At 39.0% G+C, this 26582-nt stretch overlaps 2 protein-coding genes across 4 annotated transcripts in view; one reads left to right on the top strand and one right to left on the bottom strand.

Moving 5' to 3' along the window:
* Window positions 1-26582, top strand: part of LOC140530903 (A-kinase anchor protein 9-like) — a 67242-nt gene that overhangs the window by 37702 nt on the left and 2958 nt on the right. For all 3 annotated transcript variants that reach the window (XM_072650026.1, XM_072650025.1, XM_072650027.1), the window contains exons 11-27: window positions 256-759; window positions 1312-1375; window positions 1547-1647; window positions 2120-2311; window positions 2565-2753; window positions 3074-3218; window positions 5302-5521; window positions 6856-7006; window positions 8398-9072; window positions 9333-9547; window positions 9930-10038; window positions 10568-10750; window positions 14126-14326; window positions 20083-20315; window positions 23668-23756; window positions 24797-24947; window positions 25786-25925. In XM_072650026.1, the coding sequence (XP_072506127.1) occupies window positions 256-759; window positions 1312-1375; window positions 1547-1647; window positions 2120-2311; window positions 2565-2753; window positions 3074-3218; window positions 5302-5521; window positions 6856-7006; window positions 8398-9072; window positions 9333-9547; window positions 9930-10038; window positions 10568-10750; window positions 14126-14326; window positions 20083-20315; window positions 23668-23756; window positions 24797-24947; window positions 25786-25925 (3562 nt within the window). The remainder of the gene's footprint in view (window positions 1-255; window positions 760-1311; window positions 1376-1546; window positions 1648-2119; window positions 2312-2564; window positions 2754-3073; window positions 3219-5301; window positions 5522-6855; window positions 7007-8397; window positions 9073-9332; window positions 9548-9929; window positions 10039-10567; window positions 10751-14125; window positions 14327-20082; window positions 20316-23667; window positions 23757-24796; window positions 24948-25785; window positions 25926-26582) is intronic.
* Window positions 19173-19871, bottom strand: LOC140530908 (ATP synthase F(0) complex subunit C3, mitochondrial). Its single transcript, XM_072650032.1, has one exon. It carries the CDS (start codon window positions 19741-19743, stop codon window positions 19318-19320), a length of 426 nt encoding a protein of 141 aa, XP_072506133.1. The 5' UTR covers window positions 19744-19871; the 3' UTR covers window positions 19173-19317.

Genomic DNA, 26582 nt, shown 5'->3' with positions numbered 1-26582 from the left:
TTAAAGAATAAACAAACATGCCTGACAAAGGAAACCTTTGACTGTAGGACTTGGTTTCCGATATTAATCCTCTAATTTGTGGACTTCTACAAAACATTCGTGTGTTTTTTCCTTTTATCTCAGTAAAGGTCAGTTTATATCCTCATGATTTATTAAGATAAAACTCTTGATAATGAAAATTTTTCCAACTGTCTTGTATTTGTTGCTAAAAAAATTGCATGAGAAAGCTCTCTTACTCCATCTTTCCTATTTTAGGTAAGAGAAACCAGTGGGACACTTGAGGAAGAACTAAGCCAAACTAAGCACCAGCTCATGGAAGCCGAGAAAAACCTTGAATATTATTCAGAAAAAGAAGGTGAACTCATAGTATTAGAAAGCAAAAAGGCATCATGGGACTTTGGACAGCTTCTTGCTGAAAAAGATTCTCACCTTATTGGTAAAAACTCCTCATCCCAAACAGACACAATCCTCCAAGTCAGTAGTGGCAATCAGATGCCACAAGTTCCTGTTAAAAATACAGGAATCCAAAGTGATTTACAGAGTACCTATTCTTCAGAGGATGTCACTGAAATAATAAGGCAGTTCAATGAAAAAATTAACCAAATGCAAGAGCTCCACGCTGCTGAGATCTTGGACGTGAAAGCCAGGCGTATCACTGAGGTTGAGAACTTGAAGACGAAGTGGTTGGTGACTATTCAGTTCTTGACAGAGGAGTGCAGCAATCTGAAGGCAGCAAACCAGTGCCTACAAGCCAAAGAGGTAGGGGTACAGCAGTCACTGTCTCCACTGTAAGTGCAGAGCTTTTCAGTAGACTCCTGGACAGAAAAATGGGAAGAGGTCACTTACTCATCAGTACCCAGGTTAGCTCTTTAATGTTTAGCTAAAGAAGAAATTAAAATGGGTCAGAAGCTGATAAGGGACCCATAGATGGTTTCATTTATAGTAAAAAAGGACAGAAATGCATTTCTGCTGGCATTAGAGAAGGACCCAAAGCATTCACTGAAGAGCCTAATGGGGATAGGGCTGGACTTGAAGTCACATCACACCTCAGACTTCAGTAGCAGTGTGGCCCTGGGACAAATCACTTAACAGCTCTTTGTCTTAGTTTCCTCCTCTGTCAAATGCTGGTAATAGGACCTGCTTGACAGGATGGTTGCTAGAGTCATATGAGAGAGTAAAAGCCTTACAGCAATAGTGATAGATTCTTTTTCATTTACATACATACATGTAGACATACCAGCTGATATTTTTATTTACTGGGCAAGACAATAATAGCTCTTCTTTCAAATGTGTTTGTTCTGTCCAATATAGGTAGTTTCAGTTCCTGGATCAATACACTCTGACTTTTATCAAAGTAGAGAAATGTGTTCTAGTGGTAAGTCATGATAGAATTTTATTTTGTTACATTTTCCACAATAGCATATTCGAAATCTTTTTGTCTGTTATGTGAAAATTCCTTTCATTTTTCTAATTTAAATAAATAAAATTTATAATGCTTTTATTCGTACTAAATAATTATTTTTATTTATTTTAAACTCTGGATTAGATTGGAGTCAAGGTATCGGTCTTCAACAAAGCCAGGAATTTGATATTGAAGACACTCCAAGGGAAGAACGTGAAAATTCCTTAACTCCAGAGATGCTAAAGGTATTAATAAATTGATATCTTTCTATCAGATTAAATCCTTTCTGTGTTAGAGACAGTGGTGTATTAGGAGGTATAAGTACTACATTATGTAAGGAGACTCATAGAATTGTGATCCCAGGAGAGAGCTTATTGCCTTTTTGATAATGATTAAAGCAGCAATAAGGATAGATTTTACAGACCCAAAAGCCATATCCTGTGCACTTATAGCCACTGTGCAGCTTCGAAAAGGCAATGTGCTGAATGAAGCAGGAGCATGCTGGTAGGAAGAGGGGTCGGCTGAGTGCTGCGCTGGCCTTCTCTTTTAGAGATCTCAGTGTATGCCACTCAGCCCCCAGCAAGCATAGCATGCTATTCCCTGCTTGATTTTCCTTAGAGAGAAACACAGATACCACTTTCTTTTTCTGTTTCATTCTTCAGTTGTCCAGTACAGGAATACAATTTCAACACTTTGGTTTTGGGGTTTATTTTACAGGGGTTGCTGAGAGAGGTCCATGATGAGGGCGTGCAAGTGCTAGCTCTTACTGAACCACATTTCAGTGAAGGAGAGGCCTGTTTTACTGAGCAAACTTCTGCATTTTGTCTGGAAGATAGAAAAATCTACCTCAACGTAATCTCATCTCTTGTGGATTTAATTGCCAAAATGCAGGTGCAAAGGGAAACTGAGGTACACCAAAAATATAATGCAAGCATACGAATTTTCAGAATTTTAAAAATCTTTCCAGTGAGCCCTGTTTTCTCAAGTAAGATTTGTCCTTCATGTTGGTAAAAGTTGCTGCAAATTTCATACTTGAAAAGTGCAATTTTTGGAAGTGATTGTTTAAATATTTGTCATTTTAAAATTATGAATATGTGATCATTTTTAGAACATATGAAAAATGCCCTGCCTTGAAAGTTGACATTATTTTATATTTTTTTAGCTTAATGAGAGTTCTCAGTCCCATGAGAATCCTCCAGATTGGCAAAGTGAATTTCTGCATGCCTTTCAGCAAATCTATCTAGAAGTTCAAAACATTCTGCTAGCCATACGTAAGACAGATTTGACAGCTCTACCTATGAGAGATGTCCATGGATTGGTGAATCTGTTGGAGCAAAGATTACAAGATCAGGTACTGAAAGAAACTGCTGCAAAAGACATTGATTGCCATAGTACTGTTAAGAACCGCTCCTATGTGAAAGGGGAAACACACCAGAAACCCATAGTGCTAAAGTTGTTAGTATTTTGTGCTGTCTTTTTTAGTGAGAGGCTTCTTAATTACTTTGATAGTCTTTTCAATTAAGCATTTAAACAAACATGAAGCATATGCATTATAAAGAACACTGTGCTAGGTAATGGGAGAAGTAGATTGGAATAATAATATGTATTCCCTTCCCTAAGGAGCTCACTGTTGGATACAGTTTATGGATTTTTACATCACTTTCTAAATAGGTCATTAAATGCAGAGCTGCCATGGAGTATATTCAGAGTGCAGACAGAAGAAGCTTGTTGAGCGAAATCCAACCATTACGGGCTCAAATAAATACTGAAAAAATGACCATGAAGAGAGAAGAAGAGAGTGATTCACAAAGCCAAGGTATGTTGTAGTGTCGTGTGTGCTTGCCTATATATGTAAGTATGTATTTACAGTCCTGATTTTAATCTTTTTTGTCCTTTTCTCAGTTAATGAAAATTTTCTATTACTCAAACTTTCGTATTGTTCTTAGAGAGCTATCCAAAATCAAAGCCAAAGCAATTTTATTAGTATTAAAATAATGCGTATTTGCTTCAAAAAATTTACCAGTGAATAAATATTTCATTGAAAATGACACTAAAGCTACTGAGTAAAGTCAGCACCTTTCCCTGTTTTGCATCTATGCAGGATGAGATAATAAATAAGTTTCCTTCTCCACATTTCACTTGATGGCCGCACGAAAGAAGGATTCAGGGATTTAAACAGTTGTTACTTTAAACAAAGATTTCACATCTAATCTTAATCATGTGTGGTAATAGAATTTGTGCTATCATTGTACAAAATTTGAAGTATTCCTTTAAATAGATTTAGATTCCTTTCAGATCCACTAAAAATGTTTTTTAAGTAGCATATAGATAATCCAGATATATTCATTTAGATTCTGTACCCTTCATTTCTAGGGAAAAAAATAAACTGAAGATGATTTTACGTTAGATCAATGAGCACAGTCATGTTGCTATTTAAACGTATGAGTCTCTAATTTTATTGATTTCCATATACCTCAGGTAAAGTCAGTGTCTCCTCCCCGACAAAAAAGTACTTGTCAAAGACAGTAGCATAATGCCACCCAATTGCCCTCCCTGCACTTGGTGCACGGCGTCATCTTGAAAGTGGGATCTGGCGATTCCTGTAGCTATTCCTGTAGTGATTCTTGTAGCGATTCTTGTGGCAAATTGGTGAATGAAGTCAGAGAGAGTAAAGTGAAATCTGACTCAGATTATATCCACACTTGTTGAAAGTAATTTGCCAGCCCTGTCAGCCTTTTCCAGTGTAAAACAGAATCTACATTACTGTGACATGAAATTCATATGTATGTGTTGGTATTTATTGAGCCATCTATCTGCCACTAAGAATGGAGATGAAAGTGAGTTCAATAATAGAACCAAATTCATGCTTTATTTTACAAGTACCTTTTATCTAAACATAAATTTAATTGACCATTGCTTTATTATTGCAGAATTTATTTTTGAAGTTTTTATTGGTATTCATTAAAATACTGTTTATGCATGACATGTTATTGCTTATATACGTGTATGTATATATACATATACACACGCACACACATATATATATATCACAAGTCAAATTTTGTTCCTCAAAATGTAGACAAATACATATGAGTTTTATATAGCATTAGTAGCCAAAAAGCTAGTGTTGCTTCTGTCTCCTAACACCATTTTTATTAAGGTATTTCATTCTAAATTAGGTAGGGATTTTAAAAATTCATTTTCTTTTCAACTTTGATGTCATGCTACAAATTTTTGTGTGTTTTGTGTTTTTGTTTTTAAAGAAAGTATCGTGAACAAAAGCACAGATTTGGATTTAACTTCTACAGAATCATAGTAAAGTTCACAGAAATTGTCTACATAATGGCGCTGCACTGAAAAAAGAAATAGTCGACTAAAACTGAAAATTGTAGCATTAGTTAAATGGATAATCCATGCAAGTACTTTGCGTAGATGGCAACTTATTTATGGAGTACAAGGTTAAGGATTGTGAGCATAAGTTAATCAAATTTGTAGGTGAATGGAAAAAAATAAAGATTCTTTTATTCACATTATTATTTTAAACTTTAAAAGATGATTTCTATTTGAAATGTTGTATGTTTAATAAATTGACTTGTGTTCATTTTGAGTATCCTGTCATAAATTTGTTCTATAGCCATATAATCTTCATGGTGTTTCAGTATAACATGGGGAACTTTCTTAATGTTGAGCGGTAGATTTCACCCAATAATCCCAGATCATTTTCATTTCACATGTGTCTAATAAAATATTGAAATGGTACAAAATTTAAAGTGTAAATAATAGTATAAAGCTAATGAAATAGAAGAGACCAGACCTGTAAATTAAGTAATGCTGTGACACAGTTATTCCTAAAAGCAATTAAGCAGTTGTCTCACAGATATTAGTGTGTTCTTTTCTAGAACTTTTAGAACACAACATGCAGCAGAAGCAGGCTCAGATCCTGGAGATGCAGGTGGAGCTGAGCGCACTGAAGGAAAAAGCAGCCGAACTACAGGAAGAGCTCAGTTCTGAGAGAGTGAGGGCTGCTGACCTCCAGGATGAGCGGACACAGGCCAGGCTGGAGCTCGAAAGGACGCTCAAAGCCCAACACAAACACCTGAAGGAGTTAGAAGCTTTCAGGTGTGCTGGGCTTCCTTCTGTCAGTTTTCTGTTTGATTGGGCATCTGTGCTCCCATCCTTTCCACTTACACTGATATGCACCCAGAATGACCTCACTAATAATCAGTATGGATGTCTGATGCTATACATACCAAATTCTCTGTCTTCCTAGAGCTTGTTTGACAATAGCGTGATGCACGAAATCTTGGGGACTTCCTAAATATTGACTGTTTTTCTGTAATTACATTTGGGAAGACTTACAGTGCAGAACATTAGAGCCAATGGATACCATGTACTGAGAAAGGCAATACTTAAAAAAAAAAAAAAGAAAGAAATGAAAAGATTGTATGCTGAAATAGAATGTCTGTGAACAGTTTCACCTAACATAGCGTTAGTAGTTTTTCCTAATCCTGAATCCAGGAGTCTTTTCTAGCCCCAGCTTCATACATTGGTTTGGTGTTAGGAAAGCTATTTATTTTTTATCTTTCTTTTAAAAAGTAACTGAAGGTAATGATTATGACCTCTATGGGATGAATTGATTAGTATGGGTGGGGATTAGTTCCTATATGTACATTTTTTAAAAGGTGGTATTTTATATAAAACATAGACATTTTTATAAATATCAGTGAAATTTGGATCCCTAAAGAAAAACTCATTATTTTGAAAAATTGCAGGAAAATATATAGCTATATAATGGTTATTTACCATACTCAGGAAAAAATGTGTATTTGCAACTGTAGTAAATTGCACTTTAAAGAAATGTATAAAGTTTCATTACATGTTGTATTGTCTATGTTAATAAATGATAACTTGACAGTAGTTAGCCGGTATTGCTCCTTGAATAGGTCATCTTCAACCGTAATAAGCATTTATTCAGTATCTGTTATACACCAGGCACAATTCTAGGTGCTAGAGACACACATCAAATAGTCCCTGCCCTTAAAAAGTTCGCATCCTCTCAGGAGAAACAACTTGTCTACAGATTATTCACTGTAAGATATGGACAAAGTAGATACAAAGAGGGAAGAGACCAGAGAAGGCCTCCTGCAGAAAATGGTGCCTAAACTGTGCTTGGAAGGAAGGTTGTGATTCTGCAAAGCACACATGAGGAAGAGATGCGTTCCAGACATGGGAGAGCATGAAGGGAATAATATGTGAAACAATTGAAATGAGCCACAAGGTATAAATAGTCAAGAACCTTCCCTATGATTAGGTTATTAAATGGTCCGTATTTGAGCTTTGACAGTAGACACCAAGCCAACAGGTAGCTTCTCTGGGGAGGATGCATTTTCCTTCTTGGTATAATGCCGTGACAAAATATTGTTTTTTAAAGATCATTTCTGTTTCTGTTTTAGGATGGAAGTCAAAGAAAAAACAGAAAAAGTACATTTGTTAAATGATACATTAGCCAATGAACAGAAAAAAACCAGAGAGCTTCACTGGGCTTTGGAGAAGGAAAAAGCCAAGTTGGAACGTAGTGAAGAAAGGGAAAGAGAAGAACTTGAGGTGTGCTCCTTTTAATCTTTAAATGATCCTGAACATTTTTTAAAATAAGTTTTTATTGATACAGTTTGGGGTTGGGTTTTTTTTTATATTATGATGGATTCCCCCAGAAATCCACTCCCTCTCTGTGAACCATCTCACATAGCAAATAGTATTTTTAAAGAGGAAAAATCATCATAACTGATTAATACATTGAAAAACTCTGAAAGTAAGTACAAAGTGCAACACTTGGAGATCTCCCACCTCTGCAGAATGATGGAGCGGGAACCTCTTCTGTCTTATCTTGTAAAGCTTGCTTGTTCTGTATAATTTCGCAACTTTCACTTCTGATTTTTTTTTTTGTGGCCTTTCCTTTTACACTGTTTGTAGTCTTCTATATTGTTTTCTTGGCTTGGGTAAGAAGCTTTTTTGGAACATGCCATCTAAAGCTATCTTTGTAAGGCACAACAGGTTGGGCAACATACAGTATGTTGACTTATTATTTTATCTAAACTGTATACCATCAAAAAAAGTAAAACATATTAGTTTTGCATCAGATAAGTCACATAACAGAATTATCATTCTTGAATTAAGTTATATTATATATGATATGATTCCATTGGTTGAGTGGAATCTGACCCTGATTACATTGATGGTAACTGAAAATAATCAACCTTGTTTATCATGTCCAGTTGGAAAATAGAAACTGCACGGCCTTGATACGCTAAGATAGCCTTAGCATATTCATTCACATCTATCACTAGAAAGGGGTAGGAAAATTATCCTAGTAATAGAGAATTCTAGTATACTGATTTAGAAGTGTATGAGAGACCATCAGTCCCTAGCAGTGGAAAAACAGATCCAAGTGCACTGCCAGGAGACCATCTTCCAGTGGTGCTGACCCAAGCCCTGCTCACTAGGATTCTGATTCCCAAAGGACCTTGAAACATCAGCTCTGCTGATGTGCCTCAGGATCCTCGCTGCAGCCGAACCTTCTTTATGACTTATCTCTCCTTGTCCGAGTGTGAGCTCCTGGAGAGCAAGGCTGCTCACTTTTCTGCTCCTATTCCCAGCACAGAGCTTAGGCTGTGGTGTGCACTTAATAAATGTTCTTCCATTTCATTCTTAGGGGAGAAACGATATATATTCATATCCACTGTATGTTTCCTTCTCTTTAGAAGGATAAAAAAAATGTTCTCAAAAGAATTCTGTCCTACCACATTTTTTAACTTATATTCTTTGGCTTTGAAAAATGATTTATTAGCTTTACGGGGTGAATCATTTTTACCTTTGTTTCCCAGTTCTTACATTGTCAGGATTAACACTGATGACTGGCATCTTAAAAAAAGATGTGTTATTAGGATCAGAAATTGGTTAGTAACAATATTGTCTTCCTTCATTTTATTTTGTGCAAGGATCTAAAATATTCACTGGAAGGTCAGAAACAAAGGAATGTTCAATTAAATCACCTTTTGGAACAGCAGAAACAACTCCTGAGTGATTTGCAACAGAAAATAGTGTCCCAGGGAGCTCTGTATGATGCCCAGATATCAGAAGAGCGAAGCCAGAAGTCAGAGCTTCAAGGACTACTTGAATCAGAGAAAATTCGAGTCCTGGAAATGCAAGAGACCCTTGAAAGGGAAAGAGAATTACATGCACAGCTTCAGGCTCATGATGATGATGACCATGAACAGGATAAGGCATCCACATCAGGGGAAGCAGTGCTCAGAGATCTGCAGAAACAGCTGTATGAAAAGCACAACCGCATAGTGGAGCTGGTCGGTGCAATTGAAAAATATAAGCTGGACTCTTTGCAAATGAGACAGCAGGTAGAGAAAGATAGACAAATCCATAGGAAGACGTTGCTCACAGAACAACAGGCCAACACTGAGGGACTAAAAAGGATACATGAGCTACAGTCAAAAATGGAAGACCTCCATTGGCAGCTGGAAGAGAAAAGGCAAGAAATTTATAAATTAGAACTTGAAAGGAAGAGATCACAAGAAATTATACAGGAACTTCAGAAACAAGAACAAGAGAAGGGAGAGAATTTTGAAACTGGAAGAGTATCCTATCAAAATCTCAATGAGGTATAGATTTTCGTTTTTGTAACTATGTATTTTGAAGGGAATGTTTGAGTGGAATGTGGTCATAAAATTTGTTTGACTAGATACTGGGTAACATCTGAAAATAGTGAAGCAAACTAACATTTGAAAATAGTGAAGCAAACTACTTAAATTTTTAATTAGAGCTTTACTTAAAGTGGAAGGAAATTGCTTTTGTATTTATTTAAGAAAATACTTAGGTGGTGTACAGTAATTAATTATTATCTTTTTGGTCCTTTGGTCAGCCAACCACATGGGACTCATCCAGTGATCGAACAAGAAATTGGGTTCTCCAGCAGAAAATTGAAGGAACTGAAAAAAAAGAATCAAGTTATCCCCCACTGATTGAGATGAATGGGGGTGGGACAACTGAGGATATCCATGTGCTAGAGACTGTTAGGCAAAAGCTGCAGCTCATCTCATCAAAACTACAGCAGCTGACCCGCAAAGCCTCCAGCAGGTGCGAGAAACCTTCTTGACTTTCCAAGAAGGAATTTGTAACCTGGATAAAGTTGCTTATTAAGATGCAACAAATTTTTGTGTTGTCACATCTGAATAGTGAAATAGTTTTCATTCATCCAAAAAAGTACTGTCTTATTGAGCTTATATATATTTTTTAACAAAACTCTCCCTAATAATATCTAACATTTCTTTAGGCTTTTAAGGTTAAGAAATATAGTACAGTTAAAAATAAATTATGTAAAGTTTTTAGCCTAAAGGTAAAATGTGAGAAGGGAGGATTATGTGAAGAAGAGCTTTAGTTCTGATTGTTGTATTTACAGAGTTTAACACTCTCCAAATTAGTAGAATTAAGCCATGAGGTTTTGTTTTTTTCATTACAGGTTACAATTTGAAGCAGCAGATGATGAAGATTTTATTTGGGTCCAGAAAAATATTGATCACATTCTTTTACAATTACAAAAGTTTACTGGATATTCCCAGCAGGGGGAGGTAAGAAATTTTTAACCATTTATAAAGCAATATGGACTTCAATTTTGTCAGAAAATTGTAGAGATTTTTTGAAAATAGCAGTGTAATCCATCTCTTGCTTTGCCTTCCTGCTAAGACAACTTTGGGGGATTTTCTGGATGAAATAATAGTGAGCAGCGTGAAGAGAATGGAAGCGAAACTTAAGGCCATCTTTTTTTGTTTGTTATTGATTGTTTAAAAGGTTTAGTTTGGGATAATAATGAAAGAAACTAGTGGTTAAGGTTTAGAATGACCGAAATTTGACTTATTCATATCCTGTCTCTTCCTCATGAGCATGGATAACTGAGAACAGTTCACCTTATCCCTTTATGTGACTTTACATTGCACAATCTGCCCTCTCACAAAATGCAGTAGTTTCCTTGTTTATAGAACATCCAAGTTGTAATAAGACTTTAAACAGCTCCCAAGAATATGATCATACATTGTGTTTTTGTCACTATTTTTATATGTTGTTGACCTGATTTCATGTCACTTTTTTTTTCCTTTCTAGCCCACTTTAGTATCACCAGGCATTTCCTGTAGCTCATTGACTGAAAGTTTACTAAGACAAAATGCTGAGCTGACAGGACATATCAGCCAATTGACTGAGGAAAAGAATGATTTGAGAAATATGGTTATGAAGCTGGAAGAGGAGATGAGGTGGTTTCAACAGTCAGGACCTCGTGGAGACCAGGTATGTCTTTTGTCAGTGTTTGGTCATTCAGTAACATTGTAAATTGTGTTTTCTGATGGAGTGTGATGAGCCTGAACCTTTCTCTTGCTTTTTTCAAGAGGAGGGGTTCCAGATATGTAATTTCATTAGTGTAGGGAGTTTCCATTGAGGAATTTTTTCTGATTGGAGGCCTAGGTCACCCAGCCTTCACTGTTCTCCAGGCTCCTCCCCAGCGCTTCCTCTAACTGTCCTCCACTCGGCCCCCTCTTTTCAACCTCCACCATGGGTTATCTTTCCCCATTAAAATACAAGCTTCCCTTTTTTTTCTGCTTGTGTTTGTCTTCCCAGTGCTTACCATAGTGCCTGGCAGTAGTGAGCACTTAAGTAAGTATTGGTTGACTTGATTTGACTATAGGCAATATGTGGTAGAATTATGTGGTAGAAGCAAGCCTGGAACCCAAAGGAAGCTAGGCTAGCACTCTTTCTTCTTTCTTAACATGCATACACTGTATAAACAAATACTTTTACCACACATAAGAAAAAAAATGAAGCTCCTAAATAGAGTATCTTGTAGATCCTAGTGAAAATTGTTTTTTAATAAAAAAAAAAAAAGGAAAATAAACTATTAATTTATACAGTGATATTTTAATCAAAGACAAGAATTGAAAAGTCTGGCTGACAAATAGTAGAAGCCTATTGTCTTCATGGGAGCACCTGTCTAGTACATGATGGAAAACCTCCCAAGATTTGGAGAGTCACTTCCAATGATTGTGAGGTGAATGTAAATAGTGAAGAGTAATGTAAATAGTGAAGAGTAGAACCAGTTTAAATAAAGCTTGATAAGGGATCTAGCTAAACAAAGTAACCCAAGGATTTTTAAGGATAAAAAAGAGCATGGACAACCACAAGAAGAAAAATGGAAAAAATCTGCAAAGATTTTTAGAACAAACTGCTTTCTGCATCAGGGAAAGTAGAGACACAGCACTTGAGTTCTGATGCCTTAATCCTAGAAGTGCTTGTCAAAGAGGTAGAAATGAGACTAAAAAGAACAAAGGCAGGAACAGCAACTGGACTGGACCAAGAACTTAGAGAAGAGATTCATGCAAGAGACAACACAACTCCCAGCTGAGAAGGCATTTAAAGGCAGGGAGAGATACCAGAAATTTGGGCAGGGATCATAAACTAAAAGCAAAATTTCACAGTAGATTGTATATTTACCATCTGAGTTGAAGAGAAATTCCCTAGGATGGTGAAGTTTTCAGATCATCCTCTTTGCAGATGACCTTTTTATGCTGGCTGCATCAAGAAGTGGAACATGGCAGAGCCTCCTGGAAGAGATCCACAAGCATTCAAGAGTTTGGCCTAAGTATCCACATAGGAAAGATCAAGTGGATGAAAAATGTCTGTGACCAGATTATTACATGCCATTAAATGAACAGCCTAAAGAATTCTCTTACTGTCTCTTAGCCCATCTGTATGTATCTACATAGGTTGATCAAGATAGATCAGTAGAGAGTTGGATGAATAGATCAACAGATCGGCCAGTTGATCTCTTGGGCAGGCAATACAAATGAATATCTGGTTAGGCCCAGAATTAAGCAGAAGGAGTTCAGGTGCCCTGGAGTGCCTTCAGGAAATTTACAGAGCTCCGTTAAATAATTCCAAATTCCTGGAAACAAAAGCTCATCTTTTAATACTAATGTTCTACCACTATTGTAGGATGTGAGTCATATAAGAATATAAAAGTTAGTATAACAGAGGGCAAGGAAAAGATGCATGTTGGGTATGAGACAAGCTGCAAAAAAACATAACAAATAAGAACTGGAATAAAGGCTCTCATTAGGAAAATTTATGATTAGGAAAGAAGATAGATTGGTCTGATGATGAGAGTGAGAAATGACCAGTAGAAGACCTGAGCATTCTCCTTGTAGTCTCACAATGTCAAAAAAGAGAAAGAAAGTTCCCAGCTCACTTCACTGGGGTAAACTCATGAAAGGTATGAATAAGAGTTAGACAAGATGGACATTTATGGATGTGCCAAGATCTGAATGAATCAATAGGTGGAATATCCAAATTAATGAGATCACAAAAGTATTTGGTTATGGTGGATTTATTTGATCACATAAAAATAATTATCAGAAACATACAATGATTAACCACAACTATGTGATAATGATACATTATTGGAGTATGACTTTAAAGGAGAGTGAAAATGCAGAAGAGTCAAATGGTCAAGAATATGAATGGACATTTTGCAAAAGAGGAAACAGATTGTAAACAGACATTGAAAGATTGAAAAATCTCACTATTAAGAAAAGGAAATTGGCACATTTCTGGGACATAAGGAAAAGAGCCCTAGATTTGCAGGCAGAGACATGGATGGGTAGTGCACCAGGCTTGGAGACATAAAGATTTGAGTTCAGATTCAGCCTCAGACACTCTGTGACCCTGGGCACGTCACTTAACCTCTATTTGCCTCAGTTCTCATCTGTAAAATGGGGACACACTAGAGAAGGAAATGTCAAGCCCTCCAGTATCTTTGCCAGAAGAACAAAATCCTGCAGACAAAAGTCCAGAGGTCCCTTAGAGTCAGACTTGACTGAATGACTAAACAACAGTAACAGCAAATGACCATGGGCAAGTTGCTTGAATTCTTTGGGATTCAGTTTCTTCTACAAAATGAGGGATTTGTAAGATATAATCATTAAGGTCTCTTTCATCTTAAGTCCTGTGATGTTTGAGTTGGCAAAAATAAATGAAAATGATAAAATTCAGTTTTTGCTGGAACGTGAGGAAGGTGGTACATAAGTAGATGACTAGCAACATGGAGTAGTAGAATTTATTTGAAGAGCCCTCAGGCAGTACCATAAGAGCCACAAAATTGATCATACTTTTTTAGCCCTGCAATCATTCTCTTGGTGATATATCCTAAGAAATTCATTTTTTTGTAGCCATTGTATAAAATGTGTGATTTATAACAGTGAAGAGCTGGCAGCATTATAAAGGCCCAATAGTTGGGATATGACTGAAAAAATGTGAGTGGTATATGAATGGTTTCCCTGAAAAAGGTTGCACCTAGCTTACAAAGTCATTGTGAAAATCAAATCAAATAGTATTTGTAAGAAAAAGGCTTTAGTACTTTGCTTGGTACATAGGAGACACCATAAAGTTGTTTATTTCCCCTATATTAAAAATGACAAGAGGAATATATAAAGAATTATAAGAAGTCATTTTGTACAATACCTTGTGTATTATTCATTGTGAATAACTTAAATATTCAATAGAAATTTTTATGGAAAGCCTAGGAGAGGGATAACAAAAATCATTTAGTGAAAAACTACATAATATGAGGAAAAGGGAGTAAAAGTCACTTAATAAGATTTGTTCTCTCTACAGTCTTCTCGACTTTCATTCAGTCACGCTACTAACATTGAAGCAGTTATAGCTTCTGAGAAAGAGATCTGGAACAGAGAAAAGCTGGCTCTTCAAAAGTCCTTGAAACAGGCTGAAGCTGAGGTATGCAGACTAAAGGCTGAGCTAAGGAATGAAGCTTTGTTGCAAGACTTGAACCCCAGCTCAGAAAATGCCATTTTAAAGGTAGGGGGTTTTGGTGTATTTTTTGTTTCATCCAACAAACCCTTTGTCACCTCAAAAGGGCTATAAAAATGTGTATTTTTTACTATCAATACAATGGACACCCTTTCTGATGCCTTCCTTAGGCTTCCATGACGTTGCACTCTTATCATTCTCTTCCTGCCTCGCAGAATCTCAAAAGGCATCTAGCTCAACACAGAGTCGAATAAGAATCCTCTATAAACTTTTACATTTGAGAATGATTCTGATCATTATTTGTTTGAAGACCTCTAATGAGGAGAGATCCACTACTTCTCAAGAGAATCTGTTCCACTTTTATATTGCTCTGATTTTTAGGAAGTTGTTTTTTAAATCATTTTAACTTTTTTATTCACATCCACTCATTGCTTCTGTTATTGCCCTCTGTGGCCAAGCAGAACATACCCAGCCCCCCTTCCATGACAGTTCTTCAGATATTTAAAGATGTGTGTGTATGTATAAAGATATTTAAAGACATCTGTCATATCTGCCCTAAGTCCTCTCTTTTTCAGGCTAGAAACTCTCAGTTCCTTTAATTAAGCTTCATATGGTATGATCTCAAAATCTTTCACAATTCTGGTCATCCTCCTCTGGACACTTTCCAGTTGGTTGATGTCCATACCAAAATGTAACATCTGAAAGGGAACACAATACTCAGGATTTGGTGTGGCCAGGGCAGAATCCAATGGCACTATTTCCTCCCTAGTCTTGGAATATTATGGCTCTCTTTATGTAGCCTAAAATAATATTACTTTTTTTGGCAGCCATTTCACAATGTTGACTCTGACTGTGAATCTTCCTGTGAATCACTGGCTACTTCTCTGCTGTTCTTCCTTCCCTGTAGCTCTTTTCTGTCTAACTTACTACACATGTCTGAATGATTTTCTCATTCCCCATTCCTTTTTGGTTTAAAGCACTTTTAATTAGATTTGCAAGACTCCAAGCAGATTTTTTAAGTCATTTCTACCACTCTTTTTTAAGTCATTCTGCATTCCTATCCATGGGCCCACCATTTCAATATTTTAAGCACTGGTCACAGAATCCAAATTGTATTCTCATAAGCCGAATATTAATCAGCTATTAAATTACCTTTCTTCTCTGCCTCTTTTACCAGACCCCTATATACTTTCTGTTTCTTAAACCTGGATGATCCTCTATGTTTTCTGTCTTTGGTCCTTTTCTCTTCTCTCTGTACATCATCTCCCTTCTTCTACCTTTCTCCAATTCACCCTTCACACTGTTGGCAGAGCACCACTCTGATCTCAACCCCCATCTACTCAAAAACCTGCAGTATTCCCTCTTGACTATAAATAAAGCATAAAGACCTGATCCTAGTCTTCAAAGCCCTTAATAATCTGGCCAACACATACCCACCTGTCCAGCTGCTTCCCCTTTGGTATTCTTTGTGATTTCCATCCCATGTTCTCCTCCTGCTCTCACTTGCAAAGGTCAAACTTCCTTTTATTTTATTTTATTTTACTTTTTTGAAGCTTTTTTTAATGTTTATCTATTTATTTTAGTTTTCAACATTCATTTCCACAAAATTTTGAGTTCTAAATTTTCTCCCCATCTCCTCCCTTCCCCCACCCCAAAACACTGAGCATTCTGATTACCCCTTCCACCAATCTGCCCTCCCTTCTATTACACCTCTTCCTTTCCCTTATCCATATCTTTCCTCTTGTCTTGTAGGGGGCAAGATAAATTTTTATACCCTATTGCCTGTATTTCTTATTTCCTAGTCGTATGCAAAAACAGTTCTCAACATTTGTTCCTAACTAAAACTTTGTGTTCCAGCTTCTCTTCCTTCTTCCCTCCCCACCTGTCCCTGCTGAGAAGGCAAGCAATTCAATATAGGCTGTATATGTGTAGTTTTGCAAATGACTTCCATAATAGTCATATTGTGTAAGACTAACTATATTTCCCTCCATCTTATCCTGCCCCCATTTATTCTGTTCTCTCTTTTGACCTTGTCCCTCCCCAAAAGTGTTTACTTCTAATTGCTCCCTCCTCCCCCTTGCCCTCCTGTCCATCATCCCCCCGTGCTCGACTTATCCCCTCCTCTCCTACTTTCCTGTTGTGTAAAATAGATTTTCATACCAAATTGAGTGTGCATGTTGCTCCTTCCTTGAGCCAAATGTAATGAGACTAAGCTTCACTTTTTCCCTCTCACCTCCCCCCTTTTCCCCTCCATTGAAAAAGCTTTTTCTTGCCACTTTTATGAGAGGTAATTTGCCCCATTCCATTTCTCCCTTTCTTCTCCCAATATATTTCTCTCTCACACCTTAATTTTTTATTTTTTTAGATATCCCTTCCTATTCAACTCACCTTGTGCTTTCTGTCTGTGTGTGTGTGTGTGTGTGTATGTGTATAATCCCTCCAACTACCCAAATACTGAGAACAGTTTCAACACTTACAAATATTATCTTTCCATGTAGGAATGTAAACAGTTCAACTTTAGTAAGTCCCTTATGATTTCTCTTTCCTGTTTACCTTTTCATACTTCTCTTGATTCTTGTGTTTGAAAGTCAAATTTTCTATTCAACTCTGGTCTTTTCATCAAGAATGTTTGCAAGTCCTCTATTTCATTGAATAACCATTTTCCCCCCTGAAGTATTATACTCAGTTTTGCTGGGTAGGTGATTCTTGGTTTTAATCCAAATTCCTTTGACTTCTGGAATATCATATTCCAAGTCCTTTGATCCCTTAATGTAAAAGCTGCTAGATCTTCTGTTATCCTGATTGTATTTCCACAATACTTGAATTGTTTCTTTTTGGCTGCTTGCAACATTTTCTTCTTGACCTGGGAACTCTTTAATTTGGCTACAATATTCCTAGGAGTTTCTCTTTTTGGATCTCTTTCAGGAGGTGATTGGTGGATTCTTCCAATATTTATTTTGCCCCCTGGTTCTAGAATATCAGGGCAATTTTCCTTGATAATTTCATGAAAGATGATATGTAGGCTCTTTTTTTGATCATGCCTTTTAGGTAGGCCCATAATTTTTAAACTGTCTCTCCTGGATCCATTTTCCAGGTCAGTTGTTTTTCCAGTGAGATATTTCACATTATCTTCCATTTTTTCATTCTTTAGGTTTTGTTTTGTAATTTCTTGCTTTCTTATAAAGTCATTAGCTTCCATCTGCTTCATTCTAATTTTTAAAGAACTGTTTTCTCCAGTGAGCTTTTGAATCTCCTTTTCCATTTGGCTAATTCTGCTTTTTAAAGCATTCTTCTTCTCATTGGCTTTTTGGACAACTTTTGCCAATTGAGTTAGCCTATTTTTAAAGGTATTATTTTCTTCATCATTTTTTTTGGGTCTCCTTCAGCAAGCTCCCTTTTCATGATTTTCTTGCATCCCTCTCATATCTCTTCCCAATTTTTCCTCCACCTCTCTTACTTGATTTTCAAAATCCTTTTTGAGTTCTTTCATGGCCTGAGCCCATGGTATATTTATTTTGGATGTGTGGGATACAGAAGCCTTGAGTTTTATGTCTTCCTCTGATGGTAAGCATTGTTCTTCCTCATCAGAAAGAATGGAAGAAAATACCTGTTCACCAAGAAAGTAATCTTCTGTAGTCTTATTTTTTTTTTTCCTTTTTTGGGCATTTTCCCAGCCAGTTACTTGACTTGCGAGTCCTTTGTCAAGAAGGCAGTATACTCTGGGGACATGTAAGTTCTCAGTTCCTCCAAGGTGGCACAATCAAGGGAGAGTTGTTTACTCCTCTCCTGGCCTGTGCTCTGGTCTGGGAGCTACCAAAGCTTTTCTGCCCAGGATCTACAAGTATAATTCCCTTTATGGAGCCTCCACCAGCTCCACTGTGCCAGCCAGCACTCTTCCTTACCCCAGGGTCACCACTCAGGGATGAGACCCAGATCAGTGGTTCAGTTCTCCCAGGGGCTTTAGGCTGAGGGTTCCAAAAATGGATGCTTCTGCTGCTGCTGCTGCTGCCACCAACACCTGACACCAGGGCTAGGGGAGGACCCTGCTCCCTTTTCACCCAGGTGAAAAAGCTTTCTCAGTGACCTTTGAGGCTGTCTTTGGCATTTGTGGGTTGAGGGATCTGAGAACTGCAGCTGCTGGGGGGATTCCGCCCCCGAGGCCTGTGCCAGTTCTGTTCCTGCTGGTGCCACACAGTCAAAGCTGGGCCAGGCTTCGTGGGCTGTTCTCCACTCTGTGCCCCATGTGATAGACCTTTCCTGTCGGCCTTCTAGGCTACCTTGGGCTGGAAATCTCTCACTCTGTCGTTTTGTGGCTTCTACTGCACTAGAATTTGTTTAGAATCATTTTTTACAGGTATTTTACGGGCTGTGGGGAAAGAGCTAGAGTATGAGCGTCTTTCTACTCCACCATCTTGGCTCCGTTCCCCCAAAGGTCAAACTTTCCTTCAGGGAACAACCTAGAAGATCCCCTTCTGAGGAGCGTGCACAGTAGAAGGTGATCACTGTCTTCTCAGACTGGTCATACAATTTATATATCATGTCATTTGATCCTTATGATGCCTTCTAAGTTAATGCTGTAGGGCAGTGTTCTCCCCATTTTATTTATTTTTTTATTTTTTTATTTTTTTATTTTTTGCTTTTTAAATAAACTTTTGTATTAACATTACCAGATACAACTCCCATTATTTCTTATGGAGGAATCATTTATACATACATATTTCTTTTGGGCAAACATGAAAAACAGAGGCAATATACAACAGTCTCCATTTTACATCACTCATACCACAACAGATGAAAAGTTAATAGGTTCATTCAGCTTAGCAGTACAATTTATACCAGAGCATGTGTTCCCATGTGCTAAGTTCAATATAATAAGTACAAGTGACAGCAAAAATTAAAGTTATCATCTTTAATGAAATGACTTTGGAAATAATGTACATTTCCATGACACCAACACAACGGTTTTCGGAGCCACAGTAAGATACACAGAATTACATCCGTAATTTGTATTAAATGTCAACATTTCAAGCTGCAATTAATTACATGGCGAACAAGATCAAGAAAGCAACCATCAAACAAAAGAGACCCATAGCTTCAGACAAGGCGAATCCCAGGATAGCATATGAGAACAGCTGCTGCTTCAGTGAGGGGTTTCTGGCATAACCAATAATCAGACTACCAAAGACAGTTCCGATACCAGCACCAGAACCAGCCACTCCTACTGTGGCAGCACCTGCACCAATAAATTTGGCAGCAGTGTCAACGTCTCTGCTGATAGCACTGGTCTGGAACTCCCTTAGTGCTAGCTGAGACACCCTGTTCTGGGTCCCATAAGATACTGTATTGCCCTCTCCAGTCCTGACCTCTGGTCGAGACAACACTGCTGCAGAAATTGGTCTGTATACAATTCTGGATCCAGCACGGATCAGAGCGGGGGAGCAGGCAAGCTTGGCGCAGGCCAACATCTTGGGAGCAGCTGGGGCAGCGGCGACGGAAGAAGGGAGCAGGTGGTGGGAGGCGAGGGCTCGGCTTAGTGCCGCCTTCTCTGGTGTCTCTCTCAGGCGCCTGCGGCAGAGGTTGAACCGAGTGGGGCAGGGCCTCTCCCCATTTTACAGATTGGTTAACTCAGGCTCAGGGAAGGGCAGTGGAGGTAATAGTCAAATACAGGGCTTCTATTTTCAAGGTCAGCCCTCCCCTCCCACCATTAGATTGTAAGCTTATTTCTCCTCTCTATAATGCATTTTACAAGGATGCTTTACGTGATTCATTAATACTTTCCCGCCTTCTTTCTTCTTTAAATTTAGAGAATTTATGTTAAATATTTGAGAGCAGAAAGTTTTCGGAAAGCTCTCATCTATCAGAAGAACTACCTGCTGCTCTTACTAGGTGGGTTCCAAGACTGCGAAGATGCTACTCTGGCCCTCATTGCGCGAATGGGAGGGCAGCCATCCTGTACCAATCTGGCAGCCATCACAAACCAGTCCAAAGGTTTCACCAGGTTTCGGTCAGCTGTTAGAGTGTCTATTGCAATTTCAAGGTAAAGTACTTCAAAAGAAAAAAAACTGCATCAACTCTCTTAAAGTTGAAGCATTTAGAAATGTCTCTCTTTTTCTTTGCTATTCTTATTCATCCATTATTACAATATTTGCCACCCCTAATATTGAGATCACTTATTTCTTCCTGGTTTTTCTGCCTGTGTCTAGTAGTTGTCTCCCGTTGGTTCTTGTGGTTCTTCTCAATCCAGTATATTTTCCCTTTTTCCCCTGCAGAAATAGTCTCCTTCTTAAGTAACATTAAGAACTAGATGATTTTTTTTTGCCAATCTTGTCATCTTGACCCTAGTTTTCAGAGCCCCTAAATAATCCAGCCATGGCCCCCCAATATTCCATATGATCTCCATCCCACCTTCTCCTCCTGCCATCATCTGTCCCAAGCTGTGGTGCTCATGCTGTTACTAAGCCTGAAATGAAATGGGGGAACTCCCTCCCCCACTGCAGATCCACCCCTTCTCTGGAACCTTGTCTTGGAGAGGTGCCTGCTAGCCCCGGGACGCCAGAGGCTTTGACTCCAGTGTTGCAGAGGCAGAGCTTGAAGCCGGACTTCCGGACCCCAAGGCCAGCTCTCTATTCCTCACACCACGATGCTTCTCTTAATAACTCTGAATAAGGGAAGCAGATCTCATGAAGCAGAGCCACTGACACAGAGAGATGGCCCTGCCAGCCAGCCTGAACCAGCCTCCATCGCTGATCATGATTCCCCTTTGGTGGAGGCACTAAAGCCTGACAGCATGTAGACATGAAGGCTTTGCCCCGTTGAGCCCCTTCTTAGCTCAGACCCTACCTAGCCTAGGTGGGTCTTCTTGTGACTAAACATCCATTCCACTCACCCTCTCCTTCCTCCCTCCTTCTTCCCATCAATTCCCAGTGTTGATGAATTGGCTTTCTCTCTGGGCCAAGCTGTTCCTTGAAGGGCCTTTACTCCCTTCTTTTATTGCCATGCCTAGACTTCTTCTAAAGCCCTTGGTTCAGACTTTTTAAAGTTACTTTGAGTATAACAAAAAAGAGAACTAGAATTGAAAGAACATTGGAATAGGATTAAGATATCTGTAATCTAGGCCCAGCTGGACTAGATAACCTTTGGGACCTCAGCTTCCTGCTCTGCAGAAAGTGGAAGCTTTTTCTCTAAATTCCTCCCTGTAAAGCTCTATAATTTTTAAAATATTATTAAACAGAATAGTAGCTTCTTCAAAATGACTATTTTATATTTGATTCAGCTTCATAGTCTGTTAAGGATGAAAGGGACTTGGATTTAGTGCAACCTTCTCATTTTGTAGTTGATGAAAAGGGTCGAAATAATTTGCCTTCGTCCTTATGATTGAGCTGGGACTAGAATCCAGCCCCCTGAATTAACTCTCAAACCTATTTTTTTCCAATAACATAAACAAAAATTGCTTCAATTGTAGTATTTTATTCCTCTCATTTGACTGTGTGTGTGTCCTGACTCATTCATTTCTAGACCATTGTGGTGCTGTTTGCTAGACTCAGAGTGGGGGCAGGTCATTGCCCTCAGGCAGGTTAGTTGCCTGCAGATTGATGTGCAAATTTAGGAATGACTCATTGCTACAGAAATAGGTTGAAGAGGACCAAAATGACATCACCATTGTAAAGTGAAATTTCTGTGCCTGGCTGTGGCTAATCAGACCTACTCGAGCTCCAAATGCTCTACCACAGGTTGAGCATAGATAGTCTGTATGAATATTTGGAGTGGATATCCCAAATCTGTGCATCCTGCATTTACTTTGTGTTGTCTCAGTTCTGCTTTGCTCAAAGAGTTCAGCACCTTTTCTTATGCGGGCACATCATGCTGAGCCATCCTGTGCCAGTGTCTCTCATGTTGCACAGTCAAATCCAAAGTTCTTGAGGGAGACCTTGAGAGTGTCCTTACATCATTTCTTCTGGCCACCAAGTGATCTCCTTCCTCATGCAAGTTCTCCATAAAATAGTCTTTTTGGCAAGTGTATATTTTGTATTCAAACAATGTGGCCAGTCCATCAGAGTTGCGCTCTCTGAAGCATAGTTTGAATACTTGGCAGTTCAGCTCAAGCAAGGTCTTCAGTGTCTGGTACCTTACCCTGCCAGGTGATCCTCAGAATCTTTTTAAGACAGTTCAAATGGAAGCATTTCAGTTCCTTGGCACGGCGCTGGTAGACTGTCCATATTTCATAAGCACATAACAACGAGGTCAGCACAATGGCTCTGTAGACCTTCAGTTAGGTAGTCAATCTAATACTTCTTCTCTCCCAGACTTTTCTTTGGAGTTTCCCAAACACCGACCTACCTCCGGCAATGCGTGGATCAACTTCATTGTCGATGTGTACATCCCTGGGAAGTACACTACCAAGTTAAATAAACTTATCCACAGCATTCAAAATTTCTCCATTTGTTGTAACCCATGGTTCCACGTATGGATGGTGTGCTGGTGGCTGAGGGAGGACCTGTGTTTTCTTGGTGTTAATTATTAGGCCAAAATGAGCACAGGCAGCAGAAAATTGATCCACACTTTGTTGCATCTCAGCTTCAGAGGCTGCACTGAGTGAACAATCATCTGCAGACAGAAAATCATGCACCAACACTCCCTTCACTTTGGCCTTGGCTTGTAGTCTTTTCAAATTGAAGAAATAAGAGTGAGAATAGTTATCCCACAAGGTAAATGCCTAACCTTCCCCTCCCCACCCTTCCCCCAGAGCTGCTCACCAGGGCCACAGGAATGCCAGCCTCTTAGCTTTGGTTTTCTCATGAACAGTCATTGTCACTGACCCTCATGGGACATTAGAATTCTGGCCCACACCTCCAAAGGGAACATGTTTTTATTTGTGTCCCTTTCTCTGGTCTTTGTCCCTTTGATTCCCAGTTTTTGTTTGTTCTTTTTTCTCTTGTGATTTTCCTGCTTGTTCTCTTCCATTGCGTCTCTTTTCTTCTTTTCATTTCCTCTAACTTCTGCTCCTATTTCCCATTTTTCTTCTCTTTCCCTGAGTTCCTTGTTCACTGTTATCTGTTTTCCAGGCATAACACTCAGAAAAACAAAAACCAAAAAACTTTTCTTCTGCTCATGGAGAAAGGGTGATAGATAGTGGGGGGTGGTAGAGATGCTAGAGATGCTACCTGGGGAGGACAGGTGCCAATGATCAGGGCCCATTTTGTGAAGACTTCCATAAGCCAGTGAACATATGTACAAATAAAATAAAGGTTATACTAATGTATAATTATACTGAAACTTACTTTATATGTGATTTTAAATTTTTGTGTAGTAAATTTGCTTTTAAGCTATCTTGTCTCTGGTCTTTGGCTGTATAACGACCTTTTGTATTTAATTTTTTCTTACTCTTTTAGAATGAAGTTCCTGGTTCGCAGATGGCATCGGATAACAGGCTCTTCTTGTTCCATTAATATTAATGGGGATGGCTTTGGACAAAATCCAGGTAAAAGCAAAACAAGCTTCCTTGTGGTTCTATCAAATGATTCTGTTTTGTGAGACTAAATAAAGCAGCATAAATCTGGCAAATGTCTTCAGATGGTTTTTGAAACTTGCAGCTGAGGTTTGTTTGGTCAGGAGAAAAGGCTAGGTGGGGCTGCAGACCACTGGATGGACAAGAAAGGAGAGGAGAAATGCCCACTATTTACTGAGCACGTGAAGGGCTCTTTGGGGCTTGTTTTCTGGCCACCAAAGGCATAACTGGAAACAATGGCCAGAAGTCAGCTCAGTGTCCAGAAATGGGGATGGCCCTCAACCTGGAGACCTACAGTTTGTGTCCACTCCTTTGCCTGCTGGCCTCTTTTAAGGTAGTATCCATGGGTTGTACAATCATCTACTTATCTTCACTTTTGTGTAGAAGTAGCTCATTGACACCAGGCTGTATTTCTTGTTTAGTACTCATGATGACCTCTATGTCACCCTTTGCACCTAGAAAGAAGTTTTCTAACCCAGAATCTTCATTATCCCTTGAAATAGTGTGAATAGAGTGCAAAGGCAGCAGCCTTTAAAGGGACAGCTTACCTTGGGCTGGAAGTCTGCATCACTCAGTGTGAGGCAACGGAATTTATCTCTAGCATAAAAGCACTGGAAAGCCATGTGGTGAGGTGAAAAACACTCAAGCCTTGGGAGTCAGGAACCCAGGGGTGGGTCTGGTCCTATCCACAGCACTGACTTACTCTGCTACTCCAGGGAAATGTTATTATCTGCATAAAAAATCCATGGACCAGATGTTTGGTAAGCTCCCAAGGGTGTGAGCATGTGACCCTCTGTTCTCTGATGAGCAACCAAAACAAGTTCTCAGTTGGAAGTGTCAGCGTAAATGTTCAGAATGCATTTGAAGGCCAAATGAGTCTTCTTACTGCTGCTTCCCTCCATTCATAATTGAAAATAGAAGAGATTTTTTCCATAATAATTAAGGTATAGTGTTAGCTTTGGCAGCCTTATCTCATAGAATTTTTTCAAAGAGATATTTCCTTTCTATACAAGGTACGTTTTGGGTTACTTTGGGCACAGAAAAGAGTGATCCATTCTGTTCTTCTCCTGGTGGGCTGGAACTTTGTGGAGAACAAAGACATTCCTCTTACCGGTCAAGGTCCGACTTGGACTGCCCCAGGTCTCCTTTGCACTTTCAACACAGGTAAGATGATGATCAAATCTGCCTCCAATCATAAGTAAGTTTATTCCTTTTGAACAGAAAAGGCTAATGGCAGGACTTGGCAAAAGGTGGATTTTCAGGCAAATTTCCTTGAAAAGCCACAGCTCCCTGTTTCTCCCCACTTGTTTCCTCTTGTACATTGAAAGGCAAATTCCATTTGATCGTTGTAAGTTGTGCCTCTTAACACACCTTCGCTGTTACATCTGCTAGCTCTCGGAAGCCGTGTTTGTCTGGATTACACGATGGCTGTTTCCTTGCTCATTTTCGTGTAGGGGTGACCTGGGTTCTCCAAGACTAGGTCACTCAAAGCACAAGCTTGGGCAGATTCTGCCAAGTTAGAAAGAGTAGGGGACAAGGACACATCCTTTTTCTTCATCTGAATTGACACAGGTAACTTGTGGTACATAAAACTCAGGAGACTTTTCACTGTGGTTTAACCTCTGGTAGCTTTTCCCCAACAAAAGCCATCGAGCCAGCTGGTTTTAATTTATTTCTTGCTTTGGGCCAGCAGCATGCAGCACTGTATGTAGACTCTTAAGCTAAAATGGTTATTGCCTACCCATCAAAAGTTTATGAGAAGCATGAACATGAAAGAGATGTTTGCATTTTCTTTTTGAATTAGCCTTTTAAAATCAGAGGGTGAGAAGGGCCTCTTTTCTGTTATACATGCTTTGGAAGTAGGAAAGCGGGGAGAGTTGACAGAAAATGCATCTAGCATCTTGGTGGCCTTGATTATCTTCCAAAATATGTTTTTTTTACAATTTTACATATTCTTGTTTGTATGCTATCTAGGCTTTTGTTTTTGGATTTTATCCTGTAGGTACCAAGGCCCCACAGCTGACCTAAATCCTGGATCCCTTGCATGTTCTCAACTTCAAAATTATGATCCTGACCGAGCGCTGACAGATTATATCAGTCGGTTAGAAGCCCTGCAGAGAAGACTTGGAAATGTTCAGTCAGGTATACTAAGTGGGCTATTCTAACAGCAGAGTGCCTGTGTAATTTGCAGACATTTTTGACCCAAACCTAGGAAAGCCTAATTCACAATATCCTAAGTTCAGTTCCCGAAAAGACCTCAGAGGTCACCTTAGAGATGAGGAAATGGAGGCCCAGTGGAATTGAGTGACTTGCCTAGGGGCCATGGAGCTAATGACAGAAGTGGGAGATAAAACCAGAGATTCAGATTCAGACGGATCACTGCCCCAGCTACTACTGTGCACTGCTTTAATTTATAGAAGAACTGGAATGCCAATCCACAAAGGACCAAAAAAAAAAAAGAAAATTAATTACTTCTACAGAACATATTCTATAATATGTGAATCTCGGCTATAAAATATTGAAGATGCACATCCCAGAATTTGAATACTTCTGTACTCAGGGTACAGCTTGGGATAGGGCAGTGGTCCTCAAGATGGGGGCTATGGCCTGACCCCATCCAAGCAGAGAGCGGGAAGGTGTGTTCGTCCCCATGATAGCCAGGAGTGGGGCTTCTCTCCAGCACCACCACATCTACCTCACATAACCCCCTCCTGGGTTGGGCACTGACTCCTTGGGGCATAATACCCTAATGCTGCCCAAGCAGCTGCAGCTGTATATACCCCATTGAAAAAATGTCTT

Source organism: Notamacropus eugenii, chromosome 3, assembly GCF_028372415.1.
Source record: "Notamacropus eugenii isolate mMacEug1 chromosome 3, mMacEug1.pri_v2, whole genome shotgun sequence".
Lineage (NCBI taxonomy): Eukaryota > Metazoa > Chordata > Mammalia > Diprotodontia > Macropodidae > Notamacropus > Notamacropus eugenii.
This window is presented reverse-complemented; position numbering and strand designations above follow the sequence as displayed.